The following is a 20,735-nucleotide window of genomic DNA, read 5'->3' as shown; positions in this document are numbered from 1 at the left end:
TTTTAGACATTAAGGAAATGCAGATGAAAACCACAGTGAGATGCCACTACATGCTCAGCAAGGTGGCTAAAATGAAAAAGACTGGTCGTTCCAAGTATTTGCAAGGATGCAGAACAACTGGAACTTTTATACAGTGCAGGTAGGAATGTAAAATGGTGCAACCACTTTGGAAAACAATTTGGCAGTTTCTTAAAAAGCTAAATATTCAGGTACCATACAACCCAGGTATTTACCTTTAAGAAATGAAAGCATGTATCCCACAAAGACTTGTACACTTATGTTCTTTGTAGCTTTATTTGTAATACAAAAATATGAAAACAACCCCACTGTCTACAGGTAAATGAATAAAAGTATTGTGATATATCCATGTAATGGAATAGTATTGGGTTATAAAAAGGAATAATCTGTTGATGCACTTATCAGCTCAGATGAAACTTAGCATAATTATGCTGAATTTAAAACATCAGGCAAGAAAGATATACATTGTATTATTCCATTTATATAAAATGCTAGAAAATGTGAACTAACCTGTAGTGATTAGGAAGTAGAGTGGTGGTTGCTTGGAGTCCAAAGTTGAGGGAGGGAGAGGTGGATTATAGGACACAAGGACACTTTTGAGGATGATGGTTATGTTCACTGTGTTGATTGTGGTGATTGTTTCACAGACATATATGTATGTCAAAACTTAGTAAATTGTACACTTTATACATGTACAACTTACTGTATACCAGTTATGTCTCAATTAAAACCAGGGAAAAATAAAACAAAAAGAAGTTGTAGAAGCAGCAAAGGACTTAGTCACCTATTAATTGTTGGCTGTATGGAAATGGAAGAATCAAAGCTAATTTCCTGTTTTCTGGTTTATACCATGAGTGGGTGGGAGTAAAAAAATGTAAGCAGGAAAAGAAGATCCAGCAAACGAGAGTGAGAAAAAATGGTCAGAGAGTTAAGACAAAATTCAGGCAAAGGCAGTGTCCTAGAAACTAAGGACATTGTTCCTGCCTGAATACCGTCCTTGCCTGAATGGTCAGCAGTATTAGTTGGTGAGGGAAAGCTAAGCAAGATAAGGACTGGAAAGCATCCTTTGAATTTAGTGACAAAGAACCGTTGGTGATATTGGCAAGAAAAATTTCTGTGAAGTGGTTAGATGATAGATTGCAGAAGGTTGAGTTGCATTCCTATCAGAAATACGCAAGGATTCCAGTTTCTTCACATTCTTTGCAACACTTGCGTTTTTTTGTTTTTGATGTAATAGCTATAGTGTAATCACCTAATGGGTGTGGTTGATCTCCTGATTTCTTTTGTTGTTTTTTTGGTTTCAACAATAATCAAACTTTGATTTGTGCTGTTAACTTTTGAAAAATTTTCATAAATGAGCAACATGAAATCACATTTACATATCATTTTATCATCTCCAGAACCCCTTTATTTATTTATTTTTTAATTTTGTTTGTTATTTTTTTAAAATTTACATCCAAATTAGTTAGCATATAGTGCAATAGTGATTTCAGGAGTAGATTCCTTAGTGCCCCTTACCCATTTAGCCCATCCCCCCTCCCACAACCCCTCCAGTAACCCTCAATTTGTTCTCCATATTTATGAGTCTCTTCTGTGTTGTCCCCCTCCCTGTTTTTATATTATTTTTGTTTCCCTTCCCTTATGTTCATCTGTTTCGTCTCTTAAAGTCCTCATAGGAGTGAAGTCATATGATTTTTGTCTTTCTCTGACTAATTTCACTTAGCATAATACCCTCCAGTTCCATCCACATAGTTGCAAATGGCAAGATTTCATTCTTTTTGATTGCCGAGTAATACTCCATTGTATGTATATACCACATTTTCTTTATCCATTCATCCATTGATGGACATTTGGGCTCTTTCCATACTTTGGCTATTGTTGATAGTGCTGCTATAATCATGGGGGTGCATGTGTCCCTTCGAAACAGCACACCTGTATCCCATGGATAAATGCCTAGTAGAGCAATTGTTGGGTCATAGGGTAGTTCTATTTTTAGTTTTTGGAGGAACCTCCATACTGTTTTCCAGAATGGCTGCACCAGCTTGCATTCCCATGATCTCCTTTTTGAGACAAGGTTTGGGACATTGAAAGAGAGCATAGAAAGTAGAAGAAAGTAGATTGCAGACTCTGTGTGTGTGTGTGTGTGTGTGTGTGTGTGTGTGTGTGTGTGTGTATGTGTGTGTGTGTGTTATGTAGTGGTTAATGGGGATTTTTTAGTGTGTAACAAAAAACAAAAAATTATACACTAAACCTTGCATTGCGAGTAAGTTATTCTACGAGTGTTGCGCAAGATGAGTAAACATTTCTTTATTTTTTTTATTTAAAAAAAAATTTGTAACGTTTATTTACCTTTGAGAGAGACAGAGACAGGATGTGAGTGGGTTAGGGGCAGAGAGAGAGGGAGACACAGAATCCGAAGCAGGCTCCAGGCTCCGAACTGTCAGCACGGAGCCCAACGCGGGGCTCCGAACTCACGAGCTGTGAGATCATGACCTGAGCCGAAGTCGGACACTCAACTGACTGAGCCACCCAGGCGCCCCAGATGAGTAAACATTTCTAATAAATTTTACCTTGAAAAATGAGTCACGTCCTACAGTACAGGTAGTACGTGACACCGAATACCACATGATCACAACTGAGCCAATGGCACACACGCTCAAGCGCGCTCTCTCTCTCTCTCTCTCTCTCTCTCTCTCTCTCTCTCTCTCTCTCTGGGGTTGTGGGTGATTGTGTCCCATGCCTGGTCTCAGGCTGTGGTGTTTCTCAGAAATCAGTGATTTTTCAGAACATTGGAAGGTGCCCACAACTGGCACTAGTGTAGTTTTTGTCCCTTCAACGTGCCTATAGACAATCCTTTGCTTTTCCATACAAGAGTAAGCTCAGGAATGCTTTGCTTCATTCTAGGTCAGGCTGCCTGCAGACATAGACCCTTTTCCTCTCCTGCCTTATTGCCAGTTACATTAAACACAATGTATGACAAGAGTTTTGTTAATACTGTAGTCAGCATCCGTACGAGCATATACAATGGCCCCCATGTAGAAAAAGGTTCTATTGAGCCAAGAGATAGCACTGGTTACATTGGTGAGAGTGAAAGTCATCCTACACAATAACCCTTCTCTCTCTTGTCTCCCTCACACCAGCCATGAAGATTTTCAAAGGTAAGTGCAGGTTAATTTGTTTATTCTTCTTCATATTTTGTAGTTATTATTTTGTATTATATTACTGTGTTATCATTTTTATTATTTTTTTTTTTTTTTAATTTTTTTTTTTCAACGTTTATTTATTTTTGCGACAGAGAGAGACAGAGCATGAACGGGGAGGGGCAGAGAGAGAGGGAGACACAGAATCGGAAACAGGCTCCAGGCTCTGAGCCATCAGCCCAGAGCCTGACGCGGGGCTCGAACTCCCAGACCGTGAGATCGTGACCTGGCTGAAGTCGGACGTTTAACCGACTGCGCCACCCAGGCGCCCCTGTGTTATCATTTTTAAATGAATATTTTGGGGTTGTGGAACAAATCATCTCAGTTTCCATTATTTCTTTGGGGAAATTTGCTTTGATATACAAGTGCTTTGGATTACAAGCATGTTTCCAGAATGAATTATGCTCACAAACCAAGGTTTTACTGCATTTCAAAACCAGCTGTTGATATAGCAAAAGCAGTGCTCAGAGGAAAATTTGTAGTTGTAAATGCCTGTGTTGAAAAAGATTTCAATTTGGGGCACCTGGGTGGCTCAGTCAGTTAAGTGTCCAACTTCGGCTCAGGTCTGATCTCACCATTCGTGAGTTCAAGCCCCACGTTGGGCTCTGTGCTGACAGCTCAGAGCCTGGAGCCCGCTTTGGATTCTGTGTCTCCCTCTCCCTTTGCCCCTCCTCTGTTCACACTCTGTGTCTTTCTCTCTCAAAAATAAATAAAACATTAAAAAAAAAGATTTCAATTTAGTAACCTAATTTTAAGGAAACAGAAAAATACCAAACCCAACACTAGCAAAGGGAAAGAAATAATAAAGGTTAAAGATAAATGAAATAGAGAACAGAAAAACAGCGAACCAATGCAACCAAAAGTTGGTGTTTTAAAAGATCAACAAACTTGGCAAGATTTTAGGTAGACTGAAAAAAAAAGGGAAGCTTTAAATTGCTAAATTTGGGGTACTTGGGTGACTCAGTTGGTTAAGTGTCTGACTTTAGCTCATGTCATGATCTCACAGTCCGATTCGTGGTTCGAGCCCCGCATCAGGCTCTGTGCTGACAGCTCAAAGCCTGGAGCCTGCTTCAGATTTTGTGTCTCCCTCCCTCTCTCTGCCTCTCCCCGAGTCTGTCTCTGTCTCTGTCTCTGTCTCTCTTTCTCCTTCTTTCTCTCAAAAATAAATAAACATTAAAAAAAAAAAAATTGCTGAAATCAGAGGGGCACCTGGGCACTTCCACCGGTTAAGCATTCCACTCTTGATTTCAGCTCCGGTCATGATTTCACAGGTTTTTTGAGATCAAGCCCCATGTCAGGCTCTGTGCTGAGTATAGAGCCTGCTTAGGATTCTCTCTTTCCCTCTTTCTCTGACCCTCCCCCACCCAAAAAATTGCTAAAATCAGAAATGAAAGTGGGAACCTTTCAGAAATAAAAGAATTGTAAGAGTGCATTATGAACAATTTACATAATATTGTTCTGTTGAAAAATGGGCAAAGGACTTGAATAGATATTTCTCTAAAGAAACACAAATGGCCAACAAGCTGAAGATACTCTCATCATTAGAGAAATGTAAATCAAAACCACAGTGAAATAGCACTTAATATTAACTGAGATGGCTATAATTTATTTATTTATTTAATTTTTTTTTATTTTTTTTTTCAACGTTTATTTATTTTTGGGACAGAGAGAGACAGAGCATGAACAGGGGAGGGGCAGAGAGAGAGGGAGACACAGAATCGGAAACAGGCTCCAGGCTCTGAGCCATCAGCCCAGAGCCTGACGCGGGGCTCGAACTCACGGACCGCGAGATCGTGACCTGGCTGAAGTCGGACGTTTAACCGACTGCGCCACCCAGGCGCCCCGAGATGGCTATAATTTAAAAAAAAAAAAACTGAAAATAAGCGTTAGCAAGGATGTGGTGAAATAATACATTGATGGTGGGATTGTAAAATTGTGCATCTGCTGTCTTATTAGTTCCTCATTAAGTTAAAATAACCATGTGACCCAGCAGTTCTACTCCTAAGTTATATATCCCAAAGAATTGAAAATAGATGTTCAAATGAAAACTTGTATAAAAAGGTTTATGGCAATACAATTCACATTAGCCTGAAGATTGAAACTACCCAATTATCCATCAACAGATGAATGGATAAACAAGATGTGATATATTCATACGATGGAGTGTTACTCATCCATAAAAAATAATAAAGTACTCATACATGCTGCCACATGGATGAACCTTGAACACACTGTGCTAAGTAAAATAAGCCAGACACAAAAGAGCACATATTGTATGGTTCCATGTATATGAAATATTCAGAAGAGGCAGATACAAAGAGATGATGCAAATTAACCTTTGACATGGGCTGAGGGGAGGAAGAAAGGAATGGGAAGTGAATGCTCAGTGAGTACAGGGTTTCTGTTTGGGGTGATCAAAATGTTCTGGAATTGAATATGATTGCACAGTGTAGTAAATATGCTAAATGCCACTGAATTGTACCCTTTTTTAAATGCTTAAAATGGTAAATCTTGTTATATTTTGCCACAATCAAAAAAAAAATAACGGTCAAATCAACAAGAAGTCGCCAGTTTGACAGACTAGTGGTAGATTTGATGACCAGTGATATTAGCATAATTTGGGGGTTACTGTACATTATTATATTTGAAACTTTTTCTAGGAAATAGGTCTCCTGTTTACCCATACTCATCACATATTACACTTGATCTTAGCCAAAAGGCCGAGAAGCGATCATACTCATCACATATTTATTCCAGTCCTTCTACAATATAAATTAAGAAAGCAGAGGTTGCTTTATACATTTATGCTTTATTTGTATGGAATAACATTGTAAGACTTAACATTTATGGTTCTAGAATTTCTGAATAATTTGATTTCAGTAGAACCTGAGTGATTTCTGAAAATCAATGATGTAGAGATTTGTGGTTTACCTGAAGCACAACTTTGAATGGTGTTTTTTAAAGCTGCTGTGTGTGGGGTGCAAACTATTTAGCTAGAGAATAAGTCTAGCTACATTGTAGCAATTTAGCATGGCCTTTTTATAGATCCATTTGATGAGATTAAGTTTTGAGACAAATATACTGTATTCTGCTTACCAGAGGAAGCAGTCTGCTTACTTAGTTCTAAACACATTTTAATGGACTTAATTTTTAAGTTCCCAGTTTTTGAGAAATATTTTGAAGTTTAATGTAAATTTTTTCTTAACCACTTTTAGGCCAGCCAGGCCTTCGAGAAGCTATTTCTATGTCCTGTATAACCAACGGGAGTGGTGCAAACAGAAAGCCAAGCCACACCAGCTCTGTCGCAATTGCAAGGAAAGAAACTCTTTCATCTGCTGCTAAAAGGTATCCATTTGTAAGGGAAAGAAAAGCTACCATTGCAAAATTGTCTGAATATGATAATTCTACTTTTGAAAAAAAAAATGAAATAGGACTGTATGGAATTAAAGTGAGCATGTCCTTTGAATTCTTTAACTCTGAATGTAGACACCCACCCAGCCCACCCAGTTAGTTTACATTCATGTAACCTATCGAGTTGTGTGAGGTAACTTTTGGTTCCTACTAAAGAAAGTGTTTTCATTTCCTGGTTTGGTTTGTTTCTTTTTATTTTTTTTTAATTTATTTATTTTGAGAAAGAGAGAGTGTGCAAGCATGCACACACACGCACACGCACACACACACATGCTAGTGGGAGGGGGGCGGGAGGGGTAGAGAGAGAATCACAAACAGGTTCCTGGAACTCAGGAACCATGAGATTGTGACCTGAGCTGAAATCAAGAATCAGATGCTTAACCAGCTGAGCCATCCAGGCGCCCGTGGTTTTGTTTCTTTTTAACAAGCATTTGTTGATGAGATAAGCATCACTATATTTAATTATATAAGCACATTTTCTGTGCTTATATAAGGAATACATTTGATACAGCAGTTTTTATTTTTTTATTTATTTTTTTTTTTTAATTTTTTTTTTTTTAATGTTTGTTTATTTTTGAGACAGAGAGAGACAGAGCATGAACAGGGCAGGGTCAGAGAGAGAGGGAGACACAGAATCTGAAACAGGCTCCGGACTCCGAGCTCCGAGCTGTCAGCACAGAGCCCGATGCGGGGCTCGAACCCACGGACTGCGAGATCATGACCTGGGCTGAAGTCGGATGCTCAACCGACTGAGCCACCCAGGGGTGCTGAGGCGCCCCTATACAGCAGTTTTTAAAGGAGAAATAGAATCTTCCATATATATACATTTGTGGGAGGTTGAACACTATTATAACTTTTATTCTTTAACCATGCTATAAAAAAAAGGCATAATACTTTGTATTATGTACAAATAGTATATATACTATATAGTACTATGTTTTGTGTGTGTGTGTGTGTGTGTGTGTTAGGGGATGGTAGGTAGAAGGGCAGTGGAAATATTGCTAAAAAGTTTCGGTGAACTACAGATTTACATTCTATATGTTCTTTTCATCAATGAATTAATCTGTTGTTTCAATAAAATTGCTTACAGAATTTTTGCACTTTTGTGTAATTCCTAGCAGATTATCCCACATAGAGTTTGGAGAGACCATAAGAGATCAACTACATAATCTTACAACTGTTCTCTTCAAGGAATAACTAAGGAAAAACCTTAAGTAATGGAATAATATTTAAAATGTACTGATAGATAATGGTTGCCTTAATGAACTAATGCCAGTGACAAGTTACTCATCAGTGTGGATTTATAGATGCTAACCAAACATTTGGCTACAGGAATAGTAAAGAAATAACAAGATCTTTAGGTTATTTGTTTACTTATTTATTAAATATTTTTTATTTTTAAGTAATCTCTGTACCCAATGTGGGGTTTGAAACTCGATCAAGAGTTGCATGCTGCACTGACTGAGCCAGCCAGGGGCCCTGATCTTTTAGGCCTTTTAAAAGCCCCTTGTAGAATTCAGTCTTTGAAGTCATTGTCATTTTGGAATCCAGACTTTCTCCTCCAGACATGCCAAAATGTATTATCTATGCTTCCCTTTTAGGAGAAAAGGACAAGTTATAAATGCATAGTGGAAATTTTAATATTTTTAATAAACTTCCTTGTTTTTAGTAGTGGTTTGGATTCAGCCCGTTTTCTTATGTAACTGGTCCTGCACAGTGATCAGTACTATGCACAATAGTAACTCGGTAATCTTAAGACTAGCTGAGTTTGTCACTTTATGGTGCAGAGGCTCTGTATTTTGCTTTTAAATACTCAGGAGGAAAATCTCTTTTAGGTTGTATTGGGCCCACATAACTAGTGTCCTGTACATTCAGGATTTGAATGTTTGAAGACCAACAAGAAAGAATTTCTAAATCAGTTTTAAATTTCAAAGTTACTCTGGTATTTTTGATGTAGAACTGTATTTCTCAGCCCAAACTTTTAAAAACTGAACATGAAGTAGAAAGTTGGGGGCCAGTCTGCGGTCAGAAGGTATCAAAACTAAATCAAATTAAATGTCATTTTAAAATTGTATTTTAACATTTTAACTATTACTCTGTAATAAATTGTATATATTATATATATTTGTTTAATATATTCTTAACGTACCTCCTTGTGGATTTATGCACCTTATAGTCAAATTCTAAACTGTCTTTTGATTAAGAACTGTAGACAGTTGATGGTTTTCTACCTTTTTAACCATGGAATTCAGATCTTGATTCCATCTGGTTTGTAATATTGTCAAAAATGTGCAATATAAGGACTCTTATCCAGTGATTAGAAATGGAGTGTGCTTCATTAATCAAGAGTCAAAGTGCAGAAGCACAAGAATTTATACATAAATATCTTAAATATTTTAACTGTAAATATATTGACATATATTTGTCATATATTGACATATATTTGTCAATTTTTTTATGAAAGGCCGAGCCTCCCACACTCTTTCTAATTGCGTGTCTGATTAGATTCCTTGTTGACTATCTTGCATAAAATACACCCATAAATTATTTTTTGTAATTGTTAGTTTCAATTTTAAGACAGAGTAAGAAATTTAAAACTCTTGCAAAACAACCTGTCTTTTTTTTTTTTTTTTTAATGTTAAATTTTTTGAGAGAGAGCTACCGTGCGAGCGGGGGAGGGGCAGAGAGAGAGGGAGACACAGAATCCAAACAAAGCAGGCTCCAGGCTCCTAGCTGTCAGCACAGAGCCTGACACTGGGATCTAACCTATGAACCATGAGATCATGACCTGAGCCGAAGTTGTACACTTAACAGCTTAACCGACTGAGCCACCCAGGCGCTCCCCCCACCTTATGATTTTTTTCCTCAACCTTTTTTTAATTTTCTCACCTACATAAAATTTAATAGCAGTTTCTTTTACTAACTGATTTCTATGGAGTCTTTCCAGAGCATTCAACTTCGTTTTTGTGGAAATTACAGTTTTCTTTTCTATGTATATTTTGTCAGTTTTCTTTGTATTTAATTAATTTACATAATTAAAATAACAAGTTCAACTGGCATAACCAGGCTCTGGATTCGTGGGGGGATCAACTGGTAAATTCAAAACTCAACTAAGCAGGAGGAGAAATACACAGAAGAAATGGGAATTAGAACATAATCTACTAAACATAGCATTTAGAGTGTCTTGCACATCATTCAGTATGTTTTACAGAGGAAATGGAAAGTGTCATTGATGCTCTGATTTGGGTAAGTTGAAGTCAGCTAAGAGAGCTGCTGCTCTTCCCCAAATCTTCCAAGATGGCAAAATGCATTGGGCTATTTTGGTCTCAAGGGACAATCTTCATAGGATTTTCTTATAAATTCTTCACTGAAGATTTTTAATAGCTTCCAGAACTTTCAAGGAAATATTTTCATCATTATATGAAAGGAGTGTAAATTATATTAGCTGTATAATTTAGCATTTTGAATTATATAATAACCACTTTTTCCATCGCTTGATATATCTTCTATTTGTTTAAATATGTGTTGTTCCATGTTATACTTTATTTTACAGTGGTACAGAAAAAAAGAAAGAAAAACCACAAGGACAGAGAGAAAAAAAAGAGGAATCTCATTCTAATGATCAAAGTCCACAAATTCGAGCATCACCTTCTCCCCAGCCCTCTTCACAGCCTCTCCAAATACACAGACAAACTCAAGAAAGCAAGAATTCTACTCCCACCAAAAGGTTTTAACTGTCCCCGAGTACAGAGCTAGGGAATGGTTGTAATGATACCTGAATTCTGTGACTTGAGAAATGTTGGCTATCCATGGATTCCAATAGAAAAGCCTAGTGGCTCCCCGTCCCCCCCCCCCCCCGCCCCTTCTTTGTTGTTAAAATCTGTATTTTAGCTTATTGGGGAGTGAAGATTTAAGGTCAAAATTTCTCAGTTAAAACTGGAAAAAAAAAATCTCTAAGTTATAAACAATTTGATGAAAGGAAGGCTACAATAACTTACTTTGAAACCAAACAATATTTTTACAATAAAATTACAAAATGTTAAAAATTTATATAAACTATGCATAAATTTATAACCATGGCAGAAAATTGCCATGTAATTATCCTCATCATATTTTGGCATCATTACAACCTTGAACTTGCAAGGGCCCTTCTCAGCAAATGGCTCTTCATTTTGACTGCATCTCAGTTTCAGTTTTGGGTTTTGGGAGGATAAGTTCTTGCTTGAGTAGAGAAATCATTTCATCTGGTCTTTTCTATGCTAAAGGCTTGCTTGAGGGCTTCTCTCTGTGTCTGTAATAATTAATATTTTAAAGTTATGAGAGGGGGAGAAGGGAGAGACATTCTAACAATGTGTGTGAGCCTAAATTGGGGATCTAAACCTGCATGCTGGGAGTTTAGTGCTACAGCTGCCTTGTAATCAAATATTTAGACCAACTTAATGAAGTTTGCCTGTTTTAGAAATGCAGGTCCAAGCTTTATGATTAGGTATAGATATATTTTATCATCATACTTCTGCTTGGAAATCTTAGGAAAATATTACACCATTCCCAGAACTAGCGAGGAAAATATTTTAGTAAGATAAATGACAACCATTCCTAAAAGATTTATAATGTATTTTTATTTGCTCAGTTTAATAATTCTGTCTCAAATCCCTAATGGAAATTTGGGAAAACAAAACAGTCTTCATTTGATTGATGCATGTTTAACTTTTAAAAACTGCTTTGTCTGTGTGTCTCACGCAGATTCTTATTGCTATCTAAATGGTTTGTAATTTTTTTGCCTGGTGTCATGTGGAGTTCTTCTTGGATATAGTTTATTAATGTTACATGACTTTGGATTGTGTGTGATTAAAGGTGGCTTTTTTATAATCAATCTCTTTAAGGTTCTGATTTGACTTGGTATCTTCTTTGTCCCAGATCTTTTTTTCAGCTTCTTAGGTCTCGTGGAAATGTGCTTGCCATTCTAAATTGCTCTTTGGATATACTATTGCCAGAAGTATTGGAGACTGGATGAGTGGTAGGATAGTTAGCAATGCAACCAAAATATCATTTATAATTCAAAAATTTCATTTATAAATACATGGAATCAGTGTTGATGATACATTTTTTGTGTTAAGTCATGTTTATTTCTGATCATTGTCTATAAAGAATGTCACAAGAGTTTTACCTTTAGTCCTACATTTTACTTACAAATTGTCATTTGTACCATATATAATGAATTACACAATGATATAAAAGATGAAAACAGCAGCCTTGCAATGACTTTGAAAAAGTACAGGTTATTTTCACAAACTCACACAGTTTCACAAATTATGAGAAATATTTTACTCAGGGATTTAAGCATATAGGTTTTTTTCCTATTCAAAAAAAAGTACAGATTGATTTTTTAATCAAGTAATACTTGTTCTAGCGAGAATTACAAACAGACTTGGTAAATGCCTTGTTTAACTCCTGCACTCATCCAGGCGGAACCTTTCAACTAATCCTTCCTTCTCTTTTCTGGATTAGCTTTAAGGAAATGTTAATTGCTGCTTTTATGTTCTGTTTAAGCTGTCAATTACATGTCATTGCTACTCAAAGAATTTTTCTCTAAGAAATTAATATGTTTCTTCCAGCATAAAACGACCACTGACAACTGAAAAGTCACATAATTCATGGGAAAATTCAGATGAGAGTCGTAATAAATTATTGAGAGCAGTTTCAACATCAAAATTAATATCAAAAGTTATAAAAAATACAGATAAGTAAGTATTATACTTTCTCAGTTATCTGAAAATTAATTATGTGACTGTCATGCTCGCATGTCCAATTATATGTCTGTTTTGGGATCATTTTTTAAAAATCTATATTATAATGTGTATCTTTTTTTCTTCTAAGTGTATTTTTTTCTTTTAAGTGTTTCCAAAAAAGAAAGACAGCTATATCTTCCTGTTTGTGTTCCCTACTCAAATAATTAATGTCTCTAATCCCCTAAGATTTGAATATTTTTTGAAGTTCTTTCTGTACTTTCACTGTTTAGATGATCTTATGGAATATTCATTGTCTTATAAAACAGTATATATATTAATAGTTGAGACCAATGACAGACTTGTTAAAATAATGTTGTCTGAATTTCATTTCTAAAGATTTATCTTGGGTGTGGCCTAAGCATTGAAACTTTTAACAATTTCTTTAGGTGATTCTAATGGTAAGCCAAGTAAAATTATAACGTAAATGTCCTTTGATTGTCTTCTTTTTTTGTAGGCATAAAGATGTCATCATCAACCAAGGTAAATTAAAAATCCTTTTCAAAGAAAGTATTTCTCTTGCTTTTCTACACCAGTTAAGTTTTTGCTAATTATTAAGAGTATTGACTTATTTTCATTCAGTGTACCTTATCAGCTCATAATAATCAAAGAGAAGTATGTTTATTATAGTCATTTAAGAAAATGCCCAGTTTTTATTGTAAGATATGTCATTTTTGTCTCAACCAGCAAAAATGTCAACCCGTGAAAAAAGCAACCAAGGTAAGAATAAGCTACACAGTTGGTCGCCTCCTAAGTTAATTTCTTCCTGGATCTCTTATTTGGCTTTTCATTATTTATACTCTCTGACTTTCCTCTTAATGACAGAAGTACGTAATTGGGACTAGTGAATCCAACTACTTTTCCAAAAATCCATCTTATTTCTGGGAGCTCTGAAGATTCAAGGTCAACAGTAGAAATAAACACATCATTACAAAGAGGCATAAAATACTAAAGAGAATTTTCCCCTTTTTTTAAAAAAATAAAAGTTGTACTTAGAAAAGCCATTTAAAAGATTGATCAGTTTTAACTCAATTTCCTGTCTTGCCAGCCTCATTGCAAATACTCACTCATTTCTTGAAGCTAAGACTGAATATATAATGAGTCTAGCAAATCCATTTCCTCTTGAATTTTTCTTTTATATTAATTGTAATTTCTGGCTACTTGCTGTTGTTGGCTTGTTCTGACCAAAAAAGGAGAGCAGACTTTCCGTAAATGTGTATTCAATTTAATTGCAAGGTAGGTAAGTTCTGTTACATCAGTTTTACATTCTCCTTAGATTGCCTGCAAATTTAATTGAAGCATGCTGTTCTAAATGAAAGCATGTTCTTTCTGTGCATGCTTTTTACAGCTCATTTCTTTTTTTTTTTTTTTTTTTAATTTTTTTTTTTTTTTTAACGTTTATTTATTTTTGGGACAGAGAGAGACAGAGCATGAACGGGTGAGGGGCATTACAGCTCATTTCTATGTGTCATAGTTATCTTTATTTTCTGGGCTATTGCATTAACCAGATACAAGGTGGTTAAAATTTTTGTTAGAGATTAACTTGATTGCTATGGATTTTTCCTGTTTTTGATTTTAATAAGAAAAGAAATGTTTATTTGTAATCTTCTTTGGATCATTTGTTTTTGCATAAAAATTCTAAATGAAGTTGATTTTTGCTGTCATTATTCTATGTTAGGTCATACTTTCTTCCTCTTTAGAAATAAGTATAGCTTAAGTAATGGTTGAAATACTTTAAGGAAAAAAATGAAATTTAATTTATAAAGACAATTCTTACTATATATCAAACATTTTTTTAAAAATAGAGGTAGTGATAACTAGTGGAAAGAGCTGTGAGTGGAGAGTCTCTGTTTAGAATTTGGTCTTGGCTCTTCTGCATAATAGCCTTGTGATCTAGACAAAATGACAATGTCTCTGTGTAGTTTTCTGATCTGAAGATAATATCTCTAAGGCTTACTTAACATGACTGCTGAAGAATGAAATAATGTATATGAAAGTGCTTTAAAAACAGAAAACATTGTAACTGTAAAAAGGCGCTATTATTATTACAATGTTTTGCTAAAAAGCTCAGATTTTATAAAATCCTCCTAGAGCTGCCTGCCATTTTCTTATGTTGTAGAATGTTCTTTGGAAGGAAAAAAGAACATAAGATTAGTATATAGGTGATTGGTTTGTGTTGGTGACCGTTTTCAAAGCCATTCAGGTAAGCAGGCAAATAAATATACTTAAGAGGTAAGGATTTTGCCACAGAAGCATCACTAAGCAGGGTTTTAGCCAGTGTCTAGGAAGAAGGATGGAATGAAAAGCTAGAAAAGGAGATAGAAAAATAAATTTTGTTACAAGAATTTTAGCTCAAAAAGATTGTCCCAGATGTTGGAATTTATTAATGTCAAGCGTTTCTTGCATTTAGCCTTATTTTTGGAATTTGAGTCTATTACTTTTCCACTTCAATCAGTTATATTTTGTCTGGATATAGACTCTATCACTGGAGTGTCCCTTCATAGAGAACTTTTGTGCTGCAGCCTGTGAGGTAGTTGAGGCCTGACTGTGATTGAGACAGAGCCTATAGAAAGAAGTAGATGGAATCTAGATGGTTTAAGAGGTAAGATAGGTAGGGTATAGGAGGTAAGGAACAATGGGAATCTATGAAGGCTAGCTTGAGCAACTAGGTAAGGGGTATCTACTAAAATGAACATTTGAGGAGGAGGAGAAGAAGGAGAGGTGTGGAAAAGAATAAAAGTTTTGGAATTCAGTTTCTGTAAGACAATTTACTTGTAGAGATGCGTAGCTAGCAATGTAGTATCAATGTTAAAACGTGTATTTTGAAGTCCAGAGACTGGTTTCACCATTTACTTAGCTATGTGACCTTGAGCACATTTTTTTGCCTTCCTAAGTCTTTGTTTTCTTGTTGGGACCATAATAAACCTTCAAAGAGTTCATACAAACATTAAAGGTAAAGTGTAGTATCTGGCACATAGTACAAGGTAAATTTCAGTTATTTATATATATATATATATATATATATATATATATATATATATATATATGAGTCTGACAGTCTAAATCTTGCACTTAAATAAATATGTGTAGTGAGATGAAAAGATAACCATTAAATAGATGATCTTCATTTGATATAAGCTGTAGGTATATTTTTAAAGTTTGCATTCATTTTGCATGGCATATTTTACAGCACATTTTCTTGTACTTTAGGTATTAATCCAAAATACCTATCATTTTTGGACAATCTTTTAAAAATGTGATTTATTAATTTCTTTAGCTATGTTTTGACAATGACAAGTGTGACTTGCTCCAAGCCATCTGCTTTGATTTGGGAAGAAGACTATTTACATTTGGTACATTAGGTGAGTGGTAGCAGAGAAAAGCTTGACCTGAAAGACCTGTGTCCTTCAGCCATAGTAGAGTACGAGAAGAGCTATTAAACTGCATATTTCGATCAGCACTCAAGCAGAAGGAAGAGAACTGTAGTTGAAAGGAGTAGGAGATGGAATGGAACGGGATGTACCCAGGATAGTCTGAGGCTAGGTGTGGGAGGTAGGATAGGTTATACCACCCAAAAGAGGCTCTTACTCAGTTCATTCACTCAAATCCCTGAAATGTAAGTCACTTTTCTCACTAGTTCTGTTGGATTCTGCTCCACAGACTTAGCACATCAAGTTAGACTGTGACTAAGTTTTCCTATAGGGTTATTCGTTGTTAGGTGTAGCAGATAGGTTCTAATACAGTGCCATTCATTCAATAAGTTATTGGTGAGAAAGTCTTTTGAGCTAACTTAGGGGACTATAAACACCTTTTGTAAATTATTTAGAGATTCTCAGTGACTAGCCTAGTGCCTGGAGCTCCATAAATATTGTTAAATAAATGAGTGACTGGGGCAGAAGTGATGAATATTTTTTCTACCACTATTTTCTAGGGAAACTCCAATTACTTGGATGGAAATTATTTTGGGGGACTGGAGTCCAAATCTATTTGAAGTGAATTAAGGCTTCATAAGGCCAGGATACCACATAACTTAATGCTGTTTAGAATTAGCACATAGTTAAGTCTGATCATGTTGAGAACTTGAATGACTCAGATCCACTTACTGGGGAGATACCTGCTTAATTGAGGAAAAGGGAACTTATCAGTCACCAGATCACACTCTTACTTCCTTTCATAGTGCTGCCTCACTGCTCTAAGCTTAGATTCATTCTTGCTTAACTACCAAATCAATGCGGTAGGGTCCTGATTACAGGTGTGTTTAGATGGGAGAACAGTTATTACAATATCTTAGGGAATTGAAAAGTAACTATTTCTTGCTAGTTATCTGTCTAAAAATGACTGCAGATGAAAACTACTTTAAAAGTCATTTTGAAATATGTATCTAAAACCCTTCAATAATTTGGTGTAGCAAAAACAGTTATTCAGATAATCTGAAAATAATAAACTCATTTACAAAATTGGGAAAAGGAAGGAAAATGGAGTAATCTTGTCATTTTAACAGCTATTATAGTTCTGATACATTTCTTTATTCTTTATCAGATACACATTTTAAACATTCACTCATTTAACAAATATTTATTGAGTGCTTATTTTGACAGATCCTATCCTTAGGCACTTGGGGATATAGCAGTTACAGTTTCTGTGCTCTGTGGCACTTAAATTCTACATGATAAGAAAAAAATAACGTGTCAGGAGGTAATACATACTGAGATATGTAATGAGCAGATAAGTAGCAGAAGCTTCATTAGGCACCTCACTTAGAAAAGGAAGTGTTATAGCAGAAAAAGTGCAAGAATATTAAACATGAGTCCTGGTTAGGGGTGAAATGACCTGCACCATAAAAAAGGTTAAAGAATTGGGGTGCCTGGGTGGCTCAGTTGGTTGAGCACCCAACTTCAGCTCAGGTCATGATCTCATGGTTCACGGGTTTGAGCCTCATGTCAAGCTCTATACTGACAGCACAGAGCCTGGGGCCTGCCTGGGATTCTGTGTCCCCCTCTTTGTTCTTCCCTCCCCCACTCACATTCTTGTCTCTCTCTCTAAAAAATAAACATTAAAAATAATTTTTTTTAAGTTAAAGAATCCATATACTAAATGACTGAAATTATGAATGTGAGTTAGGAATTTGCCAAAGGAAATTATGGAAAGAAGCGAAACATTATTCATCTGATAATAAAGTTTTCCTATGTCTTGGACCTCAGTTTCCTCACATATAGTAAGGCTTAGACTAGATGTTGCTAACAGTCTTCTTTAATAACTTTTTAAAGCTCTTTCTTGCAACAAACAGAAAATGGAGGACAGCTCCCCACCCCCAACCTTAACTAACTTGCTTTCAATCTACCCTTTAAAGAGTTTCAGTGTAGGTGCTTTTGTTCATGCCATGTGTTGTTTTCTGACTTGTTGGTTCTGGGCATGGTCTGTCCTAAAACCTTATCACACCTGTGTAAACTGAGCATTGTGTCTGAAAGAACAGCTAAAATTTATCTATACGAATATATAGGATAGCAGTGTTCCGCTGACACTGTCTTATGTTATGTTACCTACTAAGAGGGAGGGAGTGTATTGTCACCTGCTGAGAGGGTGTGCCGTTTGAAACAAACCCAATAAGCCAAAAACCCTTAGTTAAGCCACAGATAGAATTTATCCTTGTTAAGGTGGTATCCAAAACTTTGCAATTCCAGAATTTGGAAGAAGAGTGCTAGCTTTAAGTCTGTTCCAGTGTAAATAGGCACAAAGGGCAGGAAACCAAACATTGCATTTCCAAAAAATATACTCACTTCTGAAATTTAGATACTGGCTTATTTTAAGTAGGCGGCATAAACATTACTTGGAACCCTAGGTCTGAGATTTTTCCAGGTATTCTCGATATTTTAAAAGGAAACCAGACAGGAGAACCTTTTCTTTGTTAAAGATTCCTTGAGTCCTGTGAAGCAGAGATCTTATTTCTTGATGTTGCTGTTAACAGTCTTCTAGATTAAAATGTTTAAAGACTGTCCAGTTATTATTTTTAATATAAACAATTCCAACTTCTTTTTTTCTTACATTTATTTATTTTTTGATAGAGACCGAGCACAAGCGGGGGAGGGACAGAGAGAGGAGACACAGAATCTGAATCAAGCTCCAGGCTCCGAGCTGTCATCACAGAGCCTGACACGGGGCTCGAACTCACAAACCGCGAGATCATGACCTGAGCCGAAGTCGGACACTTAACCAACTGAGCCACCCAGGCACCCCTAAACAATCCCAACTTTTAAGAACTGGGTGGCTCAGTCGGTTAAGCGACCGACTTTGGCTCAGGTCAGGATCTCACACTCTGTGAGTTCGAGCCTCGCATCGGGCTCTGTGCTGACAGCTCAGAGCCTGGAGCCTGCTTCAGATTCTGTGTCTCCCTCTCTCTCTGCCCCTCCTCGCTCATGCTCTGTCTCTCTTTCTCTCTCAAAAATAAACAAACATTAAAAAAAATAATTATAAAAGAGAATATTTGTTCTTGACATCCTCTTTCCTTATTTTCAGCTGAGAAAAACATCCCAACCTGCCACTTTTGGAAATGGAGAATAAGACTTTTCGTAACAGAACATAATAGTCTTGTGCATATTTATTTTATTCTGGTTAAAGACTTTTCATCCATATTGTATTTTCACAACCCCCAGGCATAAGCTTTTTAAAGAGTCTAAACTAAGGATGCCTGGGTGGCGTCAGTCAGTTAAGTGTCCGACTTCAGCTCAGGTCAATCTCATGCATGGTTCCTAGGTTTAAGCACAGTGTCAGGCTCTGTGGTGACAGCTCAGAGCCTGGAGCCTGCTTTGGATTCTGTGTCTCGCTCTCTGTCTGTTCCTCCCCCCCCCCCCCCACTGTCTCTCTCTCAAAGATAAATAATGTTAAAATAAATAAATAAATAAATGAATGAATGAATGAATAAAAGTCTAGACTAGAAAATGCAGTTAACCAGAAAAGTCTCCATTCTTCAAGCATGTCGGTGAACTGAGATAGCACGGTTAGAAATCCATTCTGTCGAGAAATGGCAGTTAAGCTCTATATGTGTTTCTTACTCTCTCACTTGTTACTGTTTTCCTGAAGCACTTTGAAAAGAATTCTGGAACTTGTGATTAGGCTTAGCAAGCAAGAGATATAATTTATCAGTGACACATACTGAGATTGCAGGAAGAATCGTAGCAAATCACATGCCATGTTCCTGAACTGTACTTCTAATTGGTTCTCCACAGAACAGTTTTACCAGAAATATTCTGTTGACTATTTCCTTTAATAAAGCTTTTAAAACTTTTTTAAGATGGTGAAATATTTTAATCTTTCTAAAAATACATACAAATACTATAGCAAGCATCCGTATACAAAGGACTCAGATTTCTTAAATCTTTATTTTGCTTTGATTCAGGTATTATTTATTTGTTTGTTTGTTTCAATATTTGTTTATTTTGAGAGAGAGAGAGAGCACACACACTAGCAAGGTAGGGTCACCTGGAGAATCCCAAGCAGGCTCCTTGCTGACAGTGCAGAGCCTTACAGCCAGGAGATCATGACTTGAGCTGAAATCAGGAGTCTGTTACTTAACCAACTCAGCTCCCCAGGTGCCCCAGCTCAGGTTGTTTTTTAAAGAAATACAACATTAAAGGTAAAGTTGAAACCTCTCCTTAATTCTGTTTAAGTAGAATTTCATATACAGGTTTTTATTGTTTCCTTGGGGCCTCCTGGTTCGCTTCCTGCTATGGTTAATTGAAAAGGAGTTAGAGGGGTAAATATTTTGATATCTGAAGTTTCTCTTTTGAATATCTTATTTTTTCTGAATTTCTTATTTTTAAAAAAATTCTAACTTGGTATATTCAGATAAAATGAAAAAAACCTTAATTTCATGCTTAAAATAACTTCCTAAGGATATAAATGAGAGATTTGAGGGAGTTTTTTAAAATACAGTCCTATTTTGCTTAGTTCAGAAAAGCTTTCAGGGTGCCTTGGTGGCTTAGTCCGTTAAGTGCCCAACTCTCACGGTTTGTGAGATCGAGCCCCGCATCAGTCTCTCTGCTTTCAGCACAGAGCCGGCTTCAGATCCTCTGCCCCTCCCCCACACGTGCTCGCTGGTGCACTCTCAAAAATAAACATTAAAAAAAAAGTTTTCAGCAATACAGCAACAAGTCTTTTAGAAGTTTTATGTGTCCTATATTGTTGAACTAGACTTCTTTCCCATCTTTTGCCAAAGAACGCCTTTTTCAGATAGTAAAAAATGATCCAAAATGCTTAAGCAAACACCCATATCTGATTATCTTGAAGTGATTTTAATGACAATCATAGTTGCAAACAAAATATC

At 36.2% G+C, this 20,735-nt stretch overlaps 1 protein-coding gene across 9 annotated transcripts in view; it reads left to right on the top strand.

Annotated features, from left to right (window-relative positions):
- EML4 (EMAP like 4) overlaps positions 1-20,735 on the top strand; it is a 161,713-nt gene that overhangs the window by 80,492 nt on the left and 60,486 nt on the right. For 4 of the 9 annotated variants that reach the window (XM_030311215.1, XM_030311212.1, XM_030311218.1 and 1 more), the window contains exons 3-8: positions 3,159-3,176; positions 6,434-6,563; positions 10,183-10,356; positions 12,245-12,373; positions 12,873-12,898; positions 13,103-13,135. In XM_030311215.1, the coding sequence (XP_030167075.1) occupies positions 3,159-3,176; positions 6,434-6,563; positions 10,183-10,356; positions 12,245-12,373; positions 12,873-12,898; positions 13,103-13,135 (510 nt within the window). Of the gene's footprint in view, positions 1-3,158; positions 3,177-6,433; positions 6,564-10,182; positions 10,357-12,244; positions 12,374-12,872; positions 12,899-13,102; positions 13,136-15,692; positions 15,778-20,735 lie in introns of those variants that run through there. The other 5 variants (XM_030311213.1, XM_030311214.1, XM_030311216.1 and 2 more) reach the window with 5 other exon arrangements.

The sequence above is a fragment of the Lynx canadensis genome, chromosome A3, assembly GCF_007474595.2.
Source record: "Lynx canadensis isolate LIC74 chromosome A3, mLynCan4.pri.v2, whole genome shotgun sequence".
Classification (NCBI taxonomy): Eukaryota; Metazoa; Chordata; class Mammalia; order Carnivora; family Felidae; genus Lynx; species Lynx canadensis.
Note: the sequence above shows the minus strand (reverse complement) of the source record. Positions and strands in the feature narration are given on the sequence as shown.